Here is an 18508-nt window from a genome sequence, read left to right as displayed (position 1 = left end):
TCTGGGGGAAAGCTGGGTGGCAGGGCAGCTCCGGGTGAAGAAGACCTACAGGGCCACCACAGCTCAAGGGCAAGGCGACTGGGCAGTTGAGGCAGGAGGGGCACGCCTGTCGGATGGACGCCCCCGATGGCCCTCTGTGCCCCATTGTCGCCCCTCCTGTGGACGTGCCTACAGACATCGCCTCATTCTCCTTCCTTGTCCCGAAATCACCCCAAACTCAGAGCAGAGGGTGCTGGCTCTGTTCTCACTGCCCACTCTTCTGGGTAAATACTTGGCTGCTTCCCACACTGGGAGATGGAAACCCAGCGGCAAAGACTCGGGGATTCAGGGCCCACCGCAAACGACAAGCAGGGGTGCTCTACGGATGCAGGAGGAAACGCCTTGGCCTTCAGACCGCACACAGGCAGTGCTGATAATTCTAGAGGTTCCCAGTTAGGTGGCCCTCTAGACAAGGGAGCTAGACACCCTCGGAGAGTCTGCAGCAACTGGCCTGGGACAGGGTCTGGGACTTGGGAGCTCCCAGGGGACTTCCGAAGCACCGTCTAGGTTGAGATGGCTGATCAAGACACCCACATGAACCTAAAACTGGACGTCTTGTCCTTGCCACCTTCTGCTGCTGCTAGAGACTGTGACACTTCTGAACTCACACCGCCTTTCAAGAAAGAATGTCTACTGGGCTGGGAAACCCCAAGGAAGCCTCAGCCCCTTGGAGAAGGGCCACCCACCTGGCCAGTGAGAGGGACCATCATCTGTAAAAGATCTCCTGGAGCAGCCAGGAGTGCCAGCCCCTCCCTGGGTGCTCGGGATGCCCGACAGAACGAGATAAGGGCTGCCACGTGGGATGTGGCCTGGATGGCCTCGGGGGCCAGCGGGCTCGCCAGATCACCGAAGCCCTACCGCTGCCCGGGCGCCCAGGCACCGGCTACACACTGGCTGCCGGAGACACCATGGGCCTGACTTCCAAGGAGCTAGGACTCCCCGGGGACTGGAGGAACGAAGCTCCCACTTGTCAGTTAAACAAAAGAAGAATCCAAAGCCCCCTTTCCAGTGTGTACTTTCACTGTCATCCAACAGCCCATTACCATGTCACAGCACAGCGCACCCTTCCATAGGTCACTTTGTTTAAAGTGACATGGATAATGCACATGTCAGCAAGCTGACAGTCCTAGCCGTCCTTCAGAGATAAAAACCTCAAGGCGAGAGCCTGTTCTTATCTGGGGGACATGCATTGGTCTATCATCCAAGGCGGGCAGAACATGATTTCTCCAGAGAGCACTTTTTTCATTTCCTGATTTTAAGGAAATCAAATAAGCACCATTTGTCTTCATCTGAATATGCTTGACCTGCTCAAATGATGATGTCTCGCATTTTATAACGGGCTACATATGCTGAATTCAAATTAACGACAGCACAGAACAAGAGCCTTTAGATCTCTCTTGGAGGCTGGCGGCAGAGAAGCAGGGAAAATTCTGGGCTCGACGCAGAGAGCCCACCGAATACCAACCGCAGGATTCTGAGTAAAATCCGTGAGCATGTAGGAGGCGAGAGTCAGGGACCAGGGCTCAGGGAAGCCAGCTCTGCCGAAACTGGGGAAGGGAGGATTAGTCCCTTCCTTAGGATGCTCAGCAGTACAGAAACCATGATATTCAGGGAACTGTTCAAAACATATAGAGTGGGAATAAAATTGCAAAGAAATCTGGTTGGTGGTTGGGACAGCTGGAAGGAAAGAGCAAACAGACAATCCCTTAGCCTCAGGCAGCAGAGCGTGCACGTTACCAGGTTGTGATCCGATCTTCTGGAAGCTCAGAAACTGAGCTCCTTTTCTTGATCCGCGTCGAACTGGATACACCGAGGCTGGTGGCCATCAGCCTCGAAACAGGGCATGTGCCTGCTGGAAGAACCGCCCTCCCACCTGACCAGCCCCTGGACGAGAAGGGGGCGGTTCCCACTGATATGCCCCGCCCCCTCTCCCCCTGAAGACACGCCCAGGAACATTCCGTTGACATTTCTATCAAGAAGGCTGATATATACAGAAAAGCAGGAACAAGCAAACGGGTCAGGAAAAAGAACGAGGGAGTGACATCATAAATGCACACTAGCAGGCTGAATGTTCCAACCCAGGATTAAATAAGAAAAGTCAGATGGCTATTAAAATAATTTCCTCTTTTAAAACCTTCTATAAAGTGCAAACTTAGTGTCACATATACCCAGTATTAAAGGGCTTCTTTTTGAAAAGTGGGCCTCACAAATTAAGTGTGTTCTTTCTTATTACTGGAGACATCACTGTGTAAATAAAGCCCTTCTTTGCAGACAGGAGGTGCTGTTAACACGAAGCTGGCCCCCCCACCCCCTGCGGCTGTGCGAGGGAGACCCCGGGCTTCACGCTGTTTATGTACTGCGCCCACAGTGCGGGGACGAGGGGGGGCTTACCTTCTCTTCTTGGTCACTGTCGCTGTCACACTGAAAAGGAAGACGAGAGAATAAGTATTAGTACAGAAATAAGAGTATAGTTTTGCTATTGCTACAGAAAAAAAAAAAAGACAAATAAAGGAAATCAGAAAACGTAGTCAGAGCTGGGACATTTCTTCAGCTCAAGGGCTGTAAACAGAAACAGGAGCAAAATGCCAAGAAGTTGCATGTTGAATTCATCTGAGGCCGGTGCTCTGTGGCTGGTCTGGGGTCTGCTGATCAGCTCATGAGTGTCCCTCCCTGCACAGCGGAGGGGATGTCCCTGGAGGGGACAACCTGGCCCTTGGGCTTGAGGTGAATCACCATCATTCAGTGGGACTCAGGGCAAAATCGGTTTCTTCACAGAGACGTGCTACCTTCAACTAATGTAATGGCTCTGGCTTTCCTGGTGCTTTTCTAGAGGCAAAGAGGGAAACCTCTGGGCACTGCCACCTCTCATCTGGACTTTGGAGGCAATGGAACGCGATGGGCAAGGCTCACCACTGTGATCGCCCAGAGGAGAGAGGGAATAGTCTCTATTAAAAACATGCCTGGAGTTCCCATCATGGCGCAGTGATTAACGAATCCGACTAAGAACCATGAGGTTGCGGGTTCGGTCCCTGCCCTTGCTCAGTGGGTTAAGCGTTGCCGTGAGCTGTGGTGTAGGCCAGTGGCTACAGCTCCGATTCGACCCCTAGCCTGGGAACCTCCATATGCCGCAGGAGCGGCCCCAAGAAATAGCAAAAAGACAAAAAATAAAATAAAATAAAATAAAATAAAAAATAAAAACATGCCAAGGACCAGAGGTCAGGGTAACAAATCAACAATATGGAGGAAAAATAAGAAAAATAATGAAAAAAAAAAAAAAAGGTTTAGGGCCCTATCTAAAAGGTGTCCCAAACTGCAACTGTTGAGTTGGTTTCAGAAGAACAGAGAATGTCAGTTAAAACTTTGGATTCTTCATTAGAAGTAGAGGGGAAAAAAAGAACACAAATTTTATTAAAAACCAAGAGTGTTTTGTTATCCAGTATTGGATTTTAAAATAAAGGATGTGTTCTGTTAGAATAAATATTCAGCAGAAAAACAGATCCATTCATGGGCTCAAGAGACCTTGAGAAGCACTGTTAAGCTGGTCAGATATTCAGCCAAGACATGGGACTAGCCCAACGGCAGCTTTCAGTTTGGCGGTAGAGTCACCAGAACACCTGCACCAAGCAGGGGTGTGGCCTGACCAGAGCTATACCTAGTCCGTGAAGATGACCCTTCCCTGGGTACAGCTGGGATGGTGTGCTGTGGGGAAAGGCCTGGGTTGTGGGGAGATCAGGCTGCCACCCCTTACACGGTCTAAACCAGCCTGGTAAGTAGCTGGAGAAAGAGAAGAGCAGATGGCAGAGCAATTCTGAAGGTGGAACCCACAGGACTTGAGAGCACAGGAGTGTGGGCAGCGAGCACCAGGGGTGAGTCTAGGATGGTGCCAGGGTTTTTTAGTGTGGCCACCTGGATGCTAGGAACAGAAACAGGAAATAAGTGTGCTTACGGAGCAGCCCCGGCTGGCTGCACACCCACGGCCATTCCATAGCCTCCTTCTCTAGTTTTTACCGTCTCCTGACACTTTGAGATTAAAAAAGCCAGATATTCTCTCCTTCCCAACTTTCCCTGTGGCTAAGTGTGGCCCTGAGACCCATTTGTGGTTGGAAAATTTTTTGGAGGAAATGTCTGAAGGTTCTGGAAAGCCTTTTTCTCCTCAAAACAAGGGGAAAAAAAGCAGGAAGTAGCTGCTTCTCGTCTTTGAGTATCACCGCATGAGGATGTGATGTCCGGATCTGCGGCAGCCATCTTGCAAAAACGAGGCCAAAAGCTGGCGTACAAAACCAAAGGAAGAAAAAGCCTGGCACCACTGAGCCACATCAGCCAACCCCAGAGCTGCCTGCCTCTGGCCTTGTGGGTTCAGATGACAATGAGTTTCCATCACTGTGACTGTTTACACAACCACTAGAGAGCTTTAATTGAAAGGAACAAAACCTTCATCCCAATGGACATCTTGCTATATTAGGACTCAGTCTGGAGACTGCTTCTCTCCAGCCTAAGCTGTGTGTACAACGAACATTTAGAACTCATGTTGCAACCTTAGGGCCTCGAGGGTGAACACATTTCCCCCTCTTCTCGCTGGCTCCTGGGGCCACAGGGCTATCAGAGTTATTGTGACGGTGTTGAACCAGGTACAACTGCACTGTTGTTCAACCAAGCTTTCAACCTCAGACTGCTGCATTTACTTTCTTCTGTCTGATGCGCGACTGCTCGACCGCAGTAAGTTGAACCCGCTAAGAAAAAAGGGGCGCGATGAAGACCATGAAGGCCTCCAACAAGAGACGGAGGACGGAAAACAGTGCTCCTGGCGGTGCTGTCTCCTCTGCCTTTAATTAAGCCCTCCTCGAGGTTCTAAGTTCCGGGCACACTCCGAAGACTGACAAAGCAGGATCCGGGAGGGGTACGGAAGAGAAAAGGGGCTCCTGCCAGGCAGGCTCATTTCCCCAGATGTTCACAGTCTGCCTTGTGAGGTCATGAGTGCCAGCTGAAGGCCGGGACAGGGCATGTGCCCACACCCCCAAGGACGGGTATGCAGCGGGCAGGAGGAGTGGGGCGGCTGGGAAAGAAGCACCCTGGTCCACGCCCCTCCCCTCCCCCCCAACAGCAGTACATCCTGGGAGCGGTTATTTCTATCAAAGTGTTAAGCTTCCCGCTTTCCAACAGTCCAGTTCTAATTTCAAGGTCCACTTAATTCTGCATCAAGTAATTACTGATATACCCAGAAGCACCTTGTCTCCAGAGTTAAGCATATGGTGAAGAACTGAGACCTACTGGTATCCATTATGGAAGCGGCACGGATGCCAAGCCGATTAAAAATGCTCAGGCTCCCCGCACAACATGCCGGGTGAGTGACAGCCCCTCGACAAGGCCAGTCGCAGAGGCTGCCAAAACAGTCTGTGCTGCACCAGGGCCCACATGGTGCGCTGAGAAAACAGTTCCATTTCTGGTATTAAATTCCCATACTGACCCGAGGACTTTGCCGTGAGCTCAGCAGGAGCGCACCATCCAATTTACAGCTCCGCTCTCTGGAGCCTCGAGTGCCAGCCCCTGGCAGAGACGAATGATGGTCAACCCCTCCAGCTCATAAATTATGCAAAGGCAATAAATGCACTCAGCAAACAGCGCCGCACGTTTGCCTAGCCTGGCTCCTAACACACTCTGTAAAAAGCCAGAAGCTCGACACATACAAGAGGTCTATTCCACTCATAAAGGGGGTTTGTTGACAACCCGAGACGGAAAGCGGGCCGCAGTCCTAAGGAGTCTTTCTGCTTCGCTGGCAGCGGTTTATGGGCCCGCTTTATGAAAAAGGGAGGCTGTTTTATAGAGTCGGTGTGGGTAGAACTCATGGTGTCAAATTCGCATTTAATACACTGCACGGCTTTCACACCCGGAGTTCAACGCGTGGCGGATTTCTGGCCAAATGATTCTTGGTCTTGGAAGGTTAAAAGAAGACGCGTCTGCTGCCCACTCCCTAGATACCCACTCCGATTTATGAGAGTTCACAGCGAGCCACCTCCTGAGTCAGGTTTATGTCCTGCACGAGGCTGGGAAGTGGAGAAGACACGTCAAGTGCAGAAACGGGGTCCCAGCTGACTCGACCACTTGAAGCATTTTGACATCAGGGCCCTGGACTCCTTCATTAGCAAACAGGTCGCACGCTAACAACCCGCTTGAGGTGACAGAGAACTCTCCGTGCCTAGATTTCCAAGCCCTCTGTGAACAGCTCAAAACATCTCCCTCCATTTTAAAAGCCAGAAGGGAAACGGCTCAGGAGCCCCGACCCCCCAGACAGGGAAGACCCCTCGGTCGCTCAGCCTTCAGCCAAAGACATGACCCCCACCCAGCAGAGACGAAAGACGAGAAGAGGAGGCAGGCGATCCAAGCCGAGGGTCCCGACTGCAGAGCTAGGAAGAGACTGGTTCCTAACCTGAGTTCCTCAGATCTTTCCAACCCGTCACCACCCAACGTCCTCATCACCTGCTTTTCGCTCTAGTTTCCCAAATCTGAACCGAACCTTTGGCGGCACGTCTTCCTTTCCCCGACAGGCCCTACCTCTTAAACTCGGCAAATAACTAACCAACCCTCCCACCCAATATTTCCTCCTTTTGAAATTAATACAGGCGTTCCCATTGTGGCTCAGGGGTTAACGACTCTGACTGGCAACCATGAGGACATGGGTTTGATCCCTGGCCTTGCTCAGTGGGTTAAGGATCTGGTGCTGAATGCTGTGAGCTGTGGTGTAGGTCACAGCCGTGGCCCAGACCCCGGGTTGCTGTGGCTGTGATGTAGGCCAGCAGCTACGGCTCTGATTGGACCCCTCGCCTGGGAACCTCCAGATGCTGTGGGGGTGGCCCTGAAAAAGACAAAAGACAAAAAAAAGTTAGTACATATTTATTAAACACCTTTTTTAAAAATTGCCCATAAGCCCACCACCCACACGTAAACACTGCTAACGCATTTGTTCAATTCTTTCTAATCTTTCCTCTGTTCTCCGCATCTTTCACTCGCAGATGTTTAAGAAATGAAAATGAAGTCCTACTGTTTGGTAAGCTGCTTTGTTTTCACATAATATGTCAAATAGTTTAGTTTAATGCATAAAATTTGCCAGTAACATCAGATTTTTTAAAAGGCTGCACTGTAGGCTGCTGTATGGATTGTAAATAATCTAATTTAAAAAAAAAATCCCCTAATGCTGGAGATGTGGAACGCTCCCACTGAACGTGCTAGAATCACTCCCTTGTACATATTCACCAATGTTGCTCTTGCCTGGTATCTGTCCATGGCCCTTCCTTTTCTGCATATTCTTTAATATCACCCTCTCCCAAGAGGTGCACGTGCAGGTCGATCGTTTCTCTATGATTTCCATGGGAGTCCTTAGACACTCCCCCAGGTTCCATCTGCCATGTATATGTTGAGACTCAAAAAAAAAAAAAAAACCCCTCTACGCCTACCACTGGCCAGCTGTGTGACTTTGGGAAAGTGACTTAAACTCTCCGAGTCGCAGTTTCCTTATCTGTAAATAAGTTTACATTCCGTCTCAGTTCCTATGATCTGCAGGTAATGACAGTATTTCCTGCCTAAGAAGGGGAGGATAAAATGAGTTAATGCATGGAAACAACTGCCACATAGTACCAAGTGGAGCCAGTGACGGTCAACTATTATTAAGCGATGTTTTTGTTTGCTAGGCCCCCCTTCCTGAAGCTCTATGAACACTGCAGGCTCAAGTATCCCTCTAAACCCAGGCGCCCCACCTTCTGCTCACCCCACACCTGCCCCTCTCCCATGCTGCTCTTGCTAAGGGCCTCACCGTGCAGCTGTTAACGGCCCGAGCAAAGACTCCTGTCATCATCCTCGACTCCACTCTTGAGCGGATCTCTTCCTCTCACCCTGCACTATCGATTCTTCTTTCTTTCTTCCTCTCTTTCTCTCTCTCTCTCTTTTTTTTTTTTTTTTTTTTTTTTGTCTTTTTAGGGCCGCACCTGAGGCCAATGGAGGTTCCCAGGCGAGGGGTCAAATCGGAGCTGTAGCTGCTGGTCTACACCACAGCCACAGCAACGTGGGATCCGAGCTGTGTCTGTGACCTACACCACAGCTCAGGTCAACACTGGATCCTTAACCCCACTGAGCAAGGTCAGGGATCGAACCTGCATCCTCAGGGATGCTCGTCAGATTCGTTTCGGCTGAGCCATGATGGGAACTCCCCGATGCTACTTTCTAAATTCTCTCCATCTTCAGGGCCGTGGCCGCTGCTTTAGTTCAGGCTGTTATGTTATCACTACAAGAGGCAAATGACTGCTTTTCAGGGCCCATGGTCTCTTTCTATTCTAATCCATGACCTTACTGACCAGAGAGGATTTTCTAAATTTCAATGGGATCGGGACACTTCCCACGGCCTAGAGGGCTATGAAAACTCCTTACGTACGTAGTTCCCCACTCTGCCGCTGCCCACTTCCAGCTGCCCCTTCAACACACAGGGCTTCTCAGCCTTTCTGTGGAGAAGGGCCATTCGGTTTTGCTTTGCTTTCTTTTCTTTACTTTTCAATATGTTGTAGACCAAAGTGAAATATAATAAAAACTACATTGCTAGAAACATGAAAAAGGAAAGACATATAAAAATAGGATGTTATTAGACTTACAAAATATAAAATTATTCTACTGAATTGCTGTCAAAGTTCCCACATGCTTACTCTCAATTGCTCTCCTAATAACCGCTCCCAGACTGGCCTTGGTCCGCGCCCACACTTTGAGTGGTACTGTCCTCACACAGTCCTTGCTTGAGCCACACCCCAGCACGCTCCGTCACAGCCTTGGGCCCACCCATCTCTGCATTTTTAAAAATATTTTATTTTATTTTTTTTAATTTTGCCTTTTCTAGAGCCGCTCCTGCAGCATATGGAGGTGCCCAGGCTAGGGGTCGAATCGGAGCTGTAGCTGCTGGCCTGCGCCAGAGCCACAGCCACGCCAGATCCGAGCCGCATCTGCAACCTACACCACAGCTCACAGCAACACTGGATCCTTAACCCACTGGGCAAGGCTAGGGATCGAATCTGCAACCTCATGGTTCCTGGTCGGATTCGTCAACCACTGAGCCACAACGGGAACTCCCCATCTCTGCATTTAACGATGTCCTCTGCTTGGAATTCTATTCCAAGTTTCTAGCTAAAAATGTACAATTCATCTTTAAAAATAGAGTTTCCTCGGAGGCTTCCAATATTCTTCCTAGAATTAAGAATTCTTAGAAGTCCCACATTCTTTGAATGAACCGCTTCTGTCTCCACGCCTTACAAAACTCTGTTGTCACTGCTGGTCTTGACTGTCCTCCCTGCTAGCACATGGACTCAGTGTAGGTAAGCCTTGTTCATCTTTCTCCAGGCCTCGAGCTACAGCAGATGCTCCATCATATTGATAAATCCATCTCACTCACCTTTAGGATTCCTGATTTCATGCAGCATGAGCAAACTATGATTTAAAAGACAAGCAACTCCAGAGAAAGAAGGCACAGGAAACACTGACCCAGACGCTTCATACAAGGGGATGTGAGTTTGAACCCTCCGGGCAGGGTTAAGATTATTAGCAGAGACAAGAGAGTTGGGCCCCAGAAGAAACTATGCTCCATTAAAAGGCCCCGACAAGACAGGATCATGCTTTTATTGCCCTTCCTCAAAAGCAAACACTTCTCCTCTCCATGTGGGCATCTCAAGAGCTGTGTTTTAAGACTCTGATCCAAATTGAAGTGAGTCCAGGTCTGCGACACCTCTTTGCCTCATTCGGAGTGAAGGAGCAAGATGGAATTCCAGGGACCTCGTGACGGAATGCATTCCTAAGCAGAAAGTGGCAATCATTGAATATATCACACACAATGACACCGAGGAGGGCACCGCTCTCTATTCTGCTCAATGGACCTTGCGCGAACAGTTATTTCGTATCTCAAATCCATTTATCATGGCCACCAAAGATGTCAGGGCTGAACACCACTGCTGAACAAAGTTATTTGACTCTTCCTTCTGCCGAAAGGAAATGAGAGGAAAATGAGGGAGAACCCCACCTGGTAAACTACAGCCCCTAACATCAAATACAATTTCGCTTTGCCAGTGACAAAACAGATCGATTCCCCTTTGGGGCAGGCGGTTTACCTACGACTGTGAAGACATCTCTCACCTAAAAGCAATTTCAGGAGAAGCCACCTACAGAAAACACGAGACTTATTTTCTCACTTAAAGAAGTGAGGGAAGCCGCAACTGTGATACTAAACACGGGTCCCCCATTCTCTCCTCCCCTGTACCTGCGAAAACAGGCAGCTCTGTGGTGCCACAGACGGCAGTTCTGACACCGTCTGGCTTTCATCCCTCCAAAGCCCTCATCTCACCATGTTTACGCTGCTCTCATACTGGATTGGAAGGGGAGGAGACCCTAGAGCCAAGAGGACTATTTTAATCCGGAAAATGGTTTGAGGGATCTTACTATAAATGATGTCATTGGCTCCTCTCGGCTGCATCTCAACAACGACTAGGTCTGACCAAAGAAGAGAGCTCAGGGGAAAAAAAAGGCAAGTCTCATCAAAGGATGCCCGCGACCAGCGACAGTTGAAAACACAAGAATAAAGCTTCTCAGTCACAAAACGTGCACATTTGAAGATAATAGAGGGTCTATCAGTCTTCGGCTCTGCAGGAGGTAAAATGGAGAGCCCTCTTTTTGAAGCTTCTGCAATCCTGTACTGGTCACCTTATCATTCCTAATATATAGGGAGTTCATGAAGCTGGCATTTCTGCAAGTTCTCAGCTTGAACTGGCCAGAGCTCAAACAGCCAATGGGATCTGGGGGGATGAAGAGAAAAACTCCTTGTTTTCCCTCCAGGGTCTCTCAGATGATCACATATTTTCATTCAATGAATAACTTTCAAGTGTCTCCTGTGTTCCAGGTTCATTCCGACCACTCATCAGAAGTACAAATACACTGCCAGAAACAGAGGCGTCCAACCTGAAGTTCTCCAGCTCACAAATTATTTTTCAATATTTTTTTTCCTGTTTGTCACTTGGAAATCCAGGTTTAGTTCATAAAACAATTTCTATGCTGTAAATTTCCACATAGCTCATTGAACTATTATGGGGTTTTTGGAAGTAGGGGAAGAAGTGGCTATTTCACACATTTTTGGAGGGTTCAGCACTTTTTTTCTCCTTAGAAGAAAGGAAGTCACATTTTGCTAGGTATAAACAGACATAAACCCCAAAGACGAAATGCACTTAAAACCCAGAGCTCACAAGCCTCAGCGACTGCCAAAATGGAAAAATGAGTTTCTTGGCCAAAGGAATACTGACCTTCTAGGGCCGGCGGATTTGTAAACCACCTCTCTGAAGCTTAAGCAACAGATCCTCTGCCTCTCTGTCATTGATTTACTGATTCCAAGTCATCAATAGCATTAATCCGCACCTGCCTGGGGACCTATTACAAATGACTTTGCGGACGGTGTGAAGGAAGAGTTTATTACGAGAGCACAGTGTCATAACCGCGGAGACCGTCTCGGCCGTCCTCTTTGGCAGGATGCTCTCTGTGACCCCCCCAAACGCTGCGGTTTTCCCTCCCGGATCCCAGCTGCTTGTGCCTTTGGGTGGGGCCTCGGCTCCCTAGGTTCACTTGAAGGAAAGCCTGGTTCTCTTCAGAGTCCTGGGCGAGCTCATCAAACCCAGCTTTGCTGATGAGGAAAAAGGAAAAGTATGTTATGGGTTAAAATAATACAAGAGTCGATTTTTTCCGCTGTGTTGTGATCCATAGAAATCACCCTGAGCCTTTTCCCTTTCTTCTCTGCCTGGGAAGCCAATTGCTTTGATTGTAGTGATATGAGCTAGCTGAAATGACTTGCCCTTGCTTGTGAGGCAAATGGAACATGCTAATAGAACTTATCGCATTACCCGATGCAAAAGTGCCATAGCTCATTACTTTAAGATAAAAGGATATCATTGCAGACGGCAAGCAGAATTGACTTTCTGAGGCCCGACTTGATGATGATTTAATCAACTGCTCTCTTTCACTTCTCATCTCTGCGCCTGTCGGTTTCACAGGTGCCGTTAAATGAGACACTCAGAAAGGGAGCGGAGGGAAAGAAATTGCTGTCATTACTTTTCAAGAAAGGAGGTATGCAAATTTTCGACAGAAAGATTGCGTTCATAATGGGCCTGGTAAAATACAAGGATCATGCTTGACAGGTGAGGGCAAGCCATTTGTATGTCCTTAAAGCAGAGCAACCTTCCCCGTTTAGAAATGTGCTCGGTAAGAGCAGCTACAAATGAGAGGCCTGGCGGGGCTTGGGAGCAGCGGGGTGGGACCGCACAGGGTTGGTCCCAGTTCTGGAGAGGGGGAGGGTGCTTAAGGTCTTAAGGCAGCCAAAGCCAGATGAGCAGATAGCAAAGCCTGGCTGCTCTTCAACTGAACCGAAATGCCAACAAGCTCTCAAAGCGACCATCTTGCTCTCTTTCCTCTGTGACTGTGGAGCCAGCTGGCCTGGGTTCACATCCTCGTTCTACCACGTGTGAGCTGTAGGACCTCTGGCAAACAGCCTGCTCTTCAGTGCCTCAGTCTCCTTATCTATCAAATGGGGCTACTGATAGCATCAATCTCAGGAGGCTGTTGAGCGCATTTACTGCATTCATAAAAACATAATAGTAATATATATATAATGTTTATATAACAAACATAAAAGGGGTTAGAACAGTGCCTGCTACATAGTAAGTGTTAAATACATGTTAAAGATCATTCATTATTTAACCAAGACAAAGGGCTTTTTTGTTTGTCTGTTTAAGGGAATGTGCGACGACGGGTACTGGAAATCTGACTCCAGTGTAGACAGAATGCACTTCTCTGCTGACTTCACATATAGAAGCCTTGCTCCCTGGCGGGTGATGAGTTCCTCAGAGTAGCCTGATGTCCCTGGAATCGTCACAGAGCCTGGTGTGGTTTTAAGGCAGAGGCTCAGTGGCGATTTGATGCCTTGTGGACTCCTCCTCCCCCAGCCCCGCCTTCTTTGCATTCCACGCATCCCTGCAATACTTCCTGTGGTGCTCCCGCCCTTGGAGGAAGCTCCTCCTAGAGTCTGTCTTTGGCTGGGAACCTCTAGCTGGGGAGAGGAAGGGTGCAGCCACCGAGCAAGGACAGCCTGGCTCGAATCACCTTCAGGAAGGCAGAATGAATCTGAATAGATGAAATGATCAGGGTAGAAGGAACAGAGGTGTTTTTTCATCCACTTTGCCTTCAATAGGTAATTGTTCTATTTGCTCTGACACTCAAAGTAAAAGCATCTTTCTTAAAGTGCCTGTAACTCCGAGTTCTTTCTCCCTAGGTAATGAAGCTGCTGCAAACCATTCTTCCTTCCAGCCCCTATGGTTTGGGAAGCACTGAATGTAGTTCCTGCTTTCCATGCTAAGTGGCACCTACGAGATTCAATTCCCTGCCAAAGGGACAAAGTCCACTTCTGCCAAAAAAAAAAAAAAAGGGAAGAAAGAGGAGAGTCCACAACAGCAGAGCAGTTCTGAGCCATCCATTTTGGAAAAGCCTGGTTCCTGAAGTACAGCTCACCCCTTGTCTCTGCAGCATGCCTCTTTCCGGGTAGGGGTTCGCCATGGGAACTCTCTCCAAGCACTTTCTCCCTAAAAATGCCAGCCAACAGCTATCCGTCAGTAAAAACGAACATCCCGATCAGAGCCCCAGGAGCAAAGTGTGACAACCCCTCTGCGTCTGAGACCTGAAGTTAAGGCTTCGAATGGCAGAGGCAGTGGTGGAACCCCGGTCTGTCCTCCCAAGTTCATGTCCCCAGCAAGCACGACGCCGCACTTGACTGTCTCTCATGCACTATACAAAGGAGTTCCTTGAAAAATATCTTCCTGGGCAAGAGCTTGGCGGAGGGTAAGCGGAAGCAAGCTGAAACTAAAGAGGCTGTGAGGACCACAGGCATCAGCCATGTTTCCCCGCAGCCCTGGTCAGCCCTCCCTTAAGAGCAGGACCTAGTACAACCTGCTCATTAAATCCCAGGCTGACCTCAGTGCGGATGCTGATCCCTCCTTAGCAGCCATGCAGTCTTGGGAAAGGAACTTAGCACCTTGGAGCCCACTTAGTATTTTTAACCTTTAAAAGAGGATGATGCGGACTCCACAAGATTTTTTTTTTTTTTGTCTTTTGTCTTTCTAGGGCCGCACCCCCGGCATGTGGAGGTTCCCAGGCTAGGGGTTTAATCGGAGCTACAGCTGCTGGCCTACACTGCAGCCACAGCAATGCCAGATCCAAGCCGCGTCTGCGACCCACACCACAGCTCACGGCAATGCCGGATCCTTAACCCACTGAGCAAGGCCAGGGATCAAACCCCCAACCTCATGGCTCCTGGTTGGATTCCACTGCGCCATGAAGGGAACTCCCCAAGATATTTTTTGAGAATAAAAGAATTTCAAGTATGTGAAAGCAGTCAGAGAGGAACACTAACAGTTTTCTTTTTTCCAACTCATTCATGAAAGATATGTTATTATATCACACACAGAAATGAGGTAACTTAATAGCTGTTTATGTTGGGTTGGATTTTTGTATCATTTTACTGCCAGAGGGGAAATCATATTCTGTAAACATTTCTGCTTGGGAGGTGTTTGAAGACTTGATACTAAGCTGCACGAGAAAACAGAAACAATAACCAAAACAAACAAATAAAACCAGAAACTATCGTTCCCTCTCAAAGAGGAGAACAACAGGAATCTTCCTGGTAACTAATGGTTTTATTTCACGATACAACACAGCAAGGAAAGACTTACGACTTCAGTTTTCTAAACATTCTTTTGGTGCTTGGTGCATGGTTTTGGAGGTTAATATAATTTGGACTTACTCTTCAGTCAAATAGTAGTCAGTAACCTTGTGCATAGGGACGAAAGTAAAACACACAGATCTAAGATCTGGAATCTACACCTGCAGGTTATGCAGAGTGCAACAATGACTTATGGGATTTGACACGCTGAAGATAGCCACTCAAATTCAAATTGGCAAAATAAATAAATGGGCAGATACAGAATAAATACCAAAAACATCAAGTGACTATTGGTGCAACTAGGAAGCCAGCCATTTCGGAATTTGTCCAGAGATCCTGACCCATCAGAATTAGCAACTACTTAGCCCTTTGCACAGAGGTTTTTTTTTTTCCCTTTCCTTTTTTTTTTTTTTTTTTTTTTTTTAAATATGCAAGGCATATTCAAGGATGGAACTAACAAAATCCGCCAAAGAGCAACCTTGGGAAGAGATCAAACTTCCTAGAGCATTAACTCTGGTAACTGCAAAGATGGGGACTGGTTGAGAGACTATGACTACAGCGGTTGTCACTCAGCAGACTCAGCAGTCCAGCAGACGACAGCCACCCCTCGGGGACACGTGGACAGGTCCATTCCATCTTCCATTTGTGTGGACTTCTCTGGTCATTGTTTCAGCTGTCAGTTTCTAGTACCTCCAACACTATGTCAGTTTTCCTCAAACATATCTCCGACTTTGGTTGTATCCTACTCTTTGTAAACCTGGCACCTGGTAGGTTCTCAATAAATATGCAAACATCTCAGGGGAAAGTGTCATAGAAAGTGTTTAATGAAGATCAATAAATAAACTGTAGTTGATGGGAGGGATGCTAAGATGTCTGAAGGTGGTAGGTGTCTATGAGAAAGATATGAATATGATTTCGAGGTAAAAGTAAGTCCTAAAAAATAACTGCAAACCCTTGCAAAAATCCGATTGAAAAAAATCAGGAAACTCAAAATCCCGAGATACTTCTTCTTACATTTGATTTACTTCGACACAACAAAAGCAACTGGAATGGAACCTGCGGGAGGGAACAGAGGACGGGTGCTCTCACATGGCCCAAACATAATGCTCACATTACCATTTCTCACCACTAAGATGTTTTGTTTGTTTGTTTTGGTCTTTTTGACTTTGTAGGGCCACACCCACGGCCTTCCGGAGGTTCCCAGGCCAGAGATCTAATCAGAGCTGCAGCCGCCGGCCTACACCACAGCCACAGCAACACAAGATCCCAGCCTCGTCTGTGACCTACACCACAGCTCACAGCAACACCGGATCCTTAACTCCCTGAGCGAGGCCAGGGATCAAACCCTCATCCTCATGGATGCTAGTCGGGTTCGTTAACCACTGAGCCACGACGGGAACTCCAAGATATAGTTACGGTTTTTAAAATGCAAGAAGGTGAGAGGAATGGAAATGTGGTGTTTCCGACAGCCGTCAGGAGGTGGTTCAAGATCTGAAGCCATGGTCGGCTCCCACCCCATGGGACCCAAACGCTGATTCCTTTTCTTCTTCTCTTTATTACACACTTGCGCCCCTCTCGGAATTCATTATTTTCATCACTGAGATTTTAAATTCAATTTTCCCTAACAACAGTCTTTATTTTAGGATGGTTTGAAAACCTCGTCTTCTAGACCATAAACAAGGGAGGGTAAGATTACTATAAATTGTCTACAAGAAAATACAAATTGCCAAGATAAAAACACCCACTGGCCCGCCAGTCTCAAGTTTCCTGTTTTGACATGCTATATGCAGTAATTTGGTATCCACAATCTCTTATTAGAAAATGAATGTGCTATTTTTCTGAATGCTGCAATTACAATAATTGAATTTAAAATGGGGATTGAGTTTCTCTATTTGGAGGAAAAGAATAATTGTGTATTTCTGATTAAAATCAAGGGGACTGAAAAGAGGTTGTACGAATTCCAGCTTCAGTCTCCCTGAGTGACTCCTCCTTGGGCCAGAGAAGAGAAACACCAAAGGCAGCAGAGGAGCGGACCTGCACCCCAGCAGCAGGCAGTGGCTCTGGCCGCATGGGCTTTGTCGCCTGGCCTTCGGTCACAGCACCCCTGTGACAGAGGCAATCAGAAACCACGGCGTGGTTACCTTTTAAACGGCAGCCATGCCGGAGTCCCCCACTGTGGCAAAAACGAAGAGTTCAAACGCAAGGCCAACAAACACCTCTTTGTGTGGAAAATGCCTGTCCCCTTTCAGCCGCACACCGTTTTGGAGGAGTTTTTACTTCTTTGTTTAGAGCCTCTCCTCTGGGAAGGGGACATAGAATGGCAGGAGGCCGGCGCGCGCGGGGAAGGGGGGGACTGACATTATTTTCTAAAGGACTCAGCTCCTTTTGTTTTACCAAAAATCATATAGAAAGCCACCTGTAAGGTTCAGATCTAAGAAAGGAAAAGGGATGAAGACAGAAGGCTCTCTTGCCTCTGCAATGTCTTTTTATTTTACGTTTGACTGGTACCATTCAGTCTTCTGAAACCCCCAGTTTTCAAATGTGAAGGGAAAATTTGGTCTCACGAGTCCTCCTACATGTTCCTTAAAGTACCTGCTTATGCTGTTTTTTTAGTGGCTTTATTGAGATGTACGCTGACATGAAGAAACTGCCCACATGTAAAATGCACTATGTGACATACATGTGAATGTAGCCCTGCAACCATCACTATCCTCAAGAGAGTGAGCACATCCACTGCCCTCAGGGGGCCTTCTGGCCTTTTTTTTTTTTTTTTGGTCTTTTGTCCTTTTTTAGGGCCGTACTCGCGGCATATGGAGGTTCCCACGCCAGGGGTGTAATCGGAGCTGTAGCTGCCGACCTACACCACAGCCACAGCAAGGCCAGATCTGAGCTGCATCTGCGACCTACACCACAGCTCATGGCAGCGCCGGATCCTCAACCCACTGAGCGAGGCCAGGGATCGAACCCGCAACCTCATGGGTCCTAGTCGGATTCGTTTCCGCTGCGCCACAACGGGAACTCTGCCTTGTGCTCCTTTGTTAACCCCCGCCCTTTCCTCATCTGTACCACCTGCCACCACCCCACGACTACTCATCTGCTCTCCGTCACTATAGATTAGTCTGCATATTTTCTAGAGTTTTATATAAATGGGATCATACAGTTTGTACTCTTCTTCCTCTGGTTTCTATCATTCACGGCTTACGCTTTGGATGCCTAATTAAAAGGTGGCCTCCTAGCTCCAACGTGGAAGGCAGCCCTCAGAGGCTGCCTTGGCCAAGGTTTTACTGCCTTCCCGCAGGAATAGGACCGATTACTTGGTCTTACTTTATTCTTGGGCTTTATTATGTACTTCAGTAATCAATAAGCACTTCTATGGCAGAGGGTTTATTTTACCCTATAAATCCAAGGAGGAGAGAAGGATATTAAGACATCAGTATGGATGAGCTCTGCTGCTCTGTAACACCACCAGGAGAACGCGAGCAACAGATTTAAATCTAAGAAGGTTACGGAGCAGTCACAGCTCCTGGCTGGCTGGCAGGGATCGTAAAAGACTCAGGCAAGATCTATAGCAGTGCACTGTGAACCAATGGGACTCTCAGAGCAGAGCCCCAAACTGAACCGGCATGCTGCTCGTCTCCCCGGAAGGAATTACAAGCACTGGCTTGACTGGAATGGGAAGGGCCCCCCTCAAAAATCCAA

General features: G+C 48.1%; 1 protein-coding gene across 8 annotated transcripts in view; it reads right to left on the bottom strand.

Annotated features, from left to right (window-relative positions):
• Nucleotides 1-18508, bottom strand: part of AUTS2 (activator of transcription and developmental regulator AUTS2) — a 1184853-nt gene that overhangs the window by 334750 nt on the left and 831595 nt on the right. For all 8 annotated transcript variants that reach the window (XM_085015600.1, XM_085015603.1, XM_085015601.1 and 5 more), the window contains 1 exon segment: nucleotides 2431-2460. In XM_085015600.1, the coding sequence (XP_084871726.1) occupies nucleotides 2431-2460 (30 nt within the window).

This window comes from Sus scrofa, chromosome 3, assembly GCF_054392235.1.
Source record: "Sus scrofa isolate SSC_HxYL_T2T_F1_AM1 chromosome 3, Sscrofa_HxYL_maternal_Yorkshire_Landrace_v2.0, whole genome shotgun sequence".
Lineage (NCBI taxonomy): Eukaryota > Metazoa > Chordata > Mammalia > Artiodactyla > Suidae > Sus > Sus scrofa.
The sequence above is the reverse complement of the archived record's forward strand: the minus strand, read 5'-3'. Positions and strand labels throughout refer to the sequence as shown.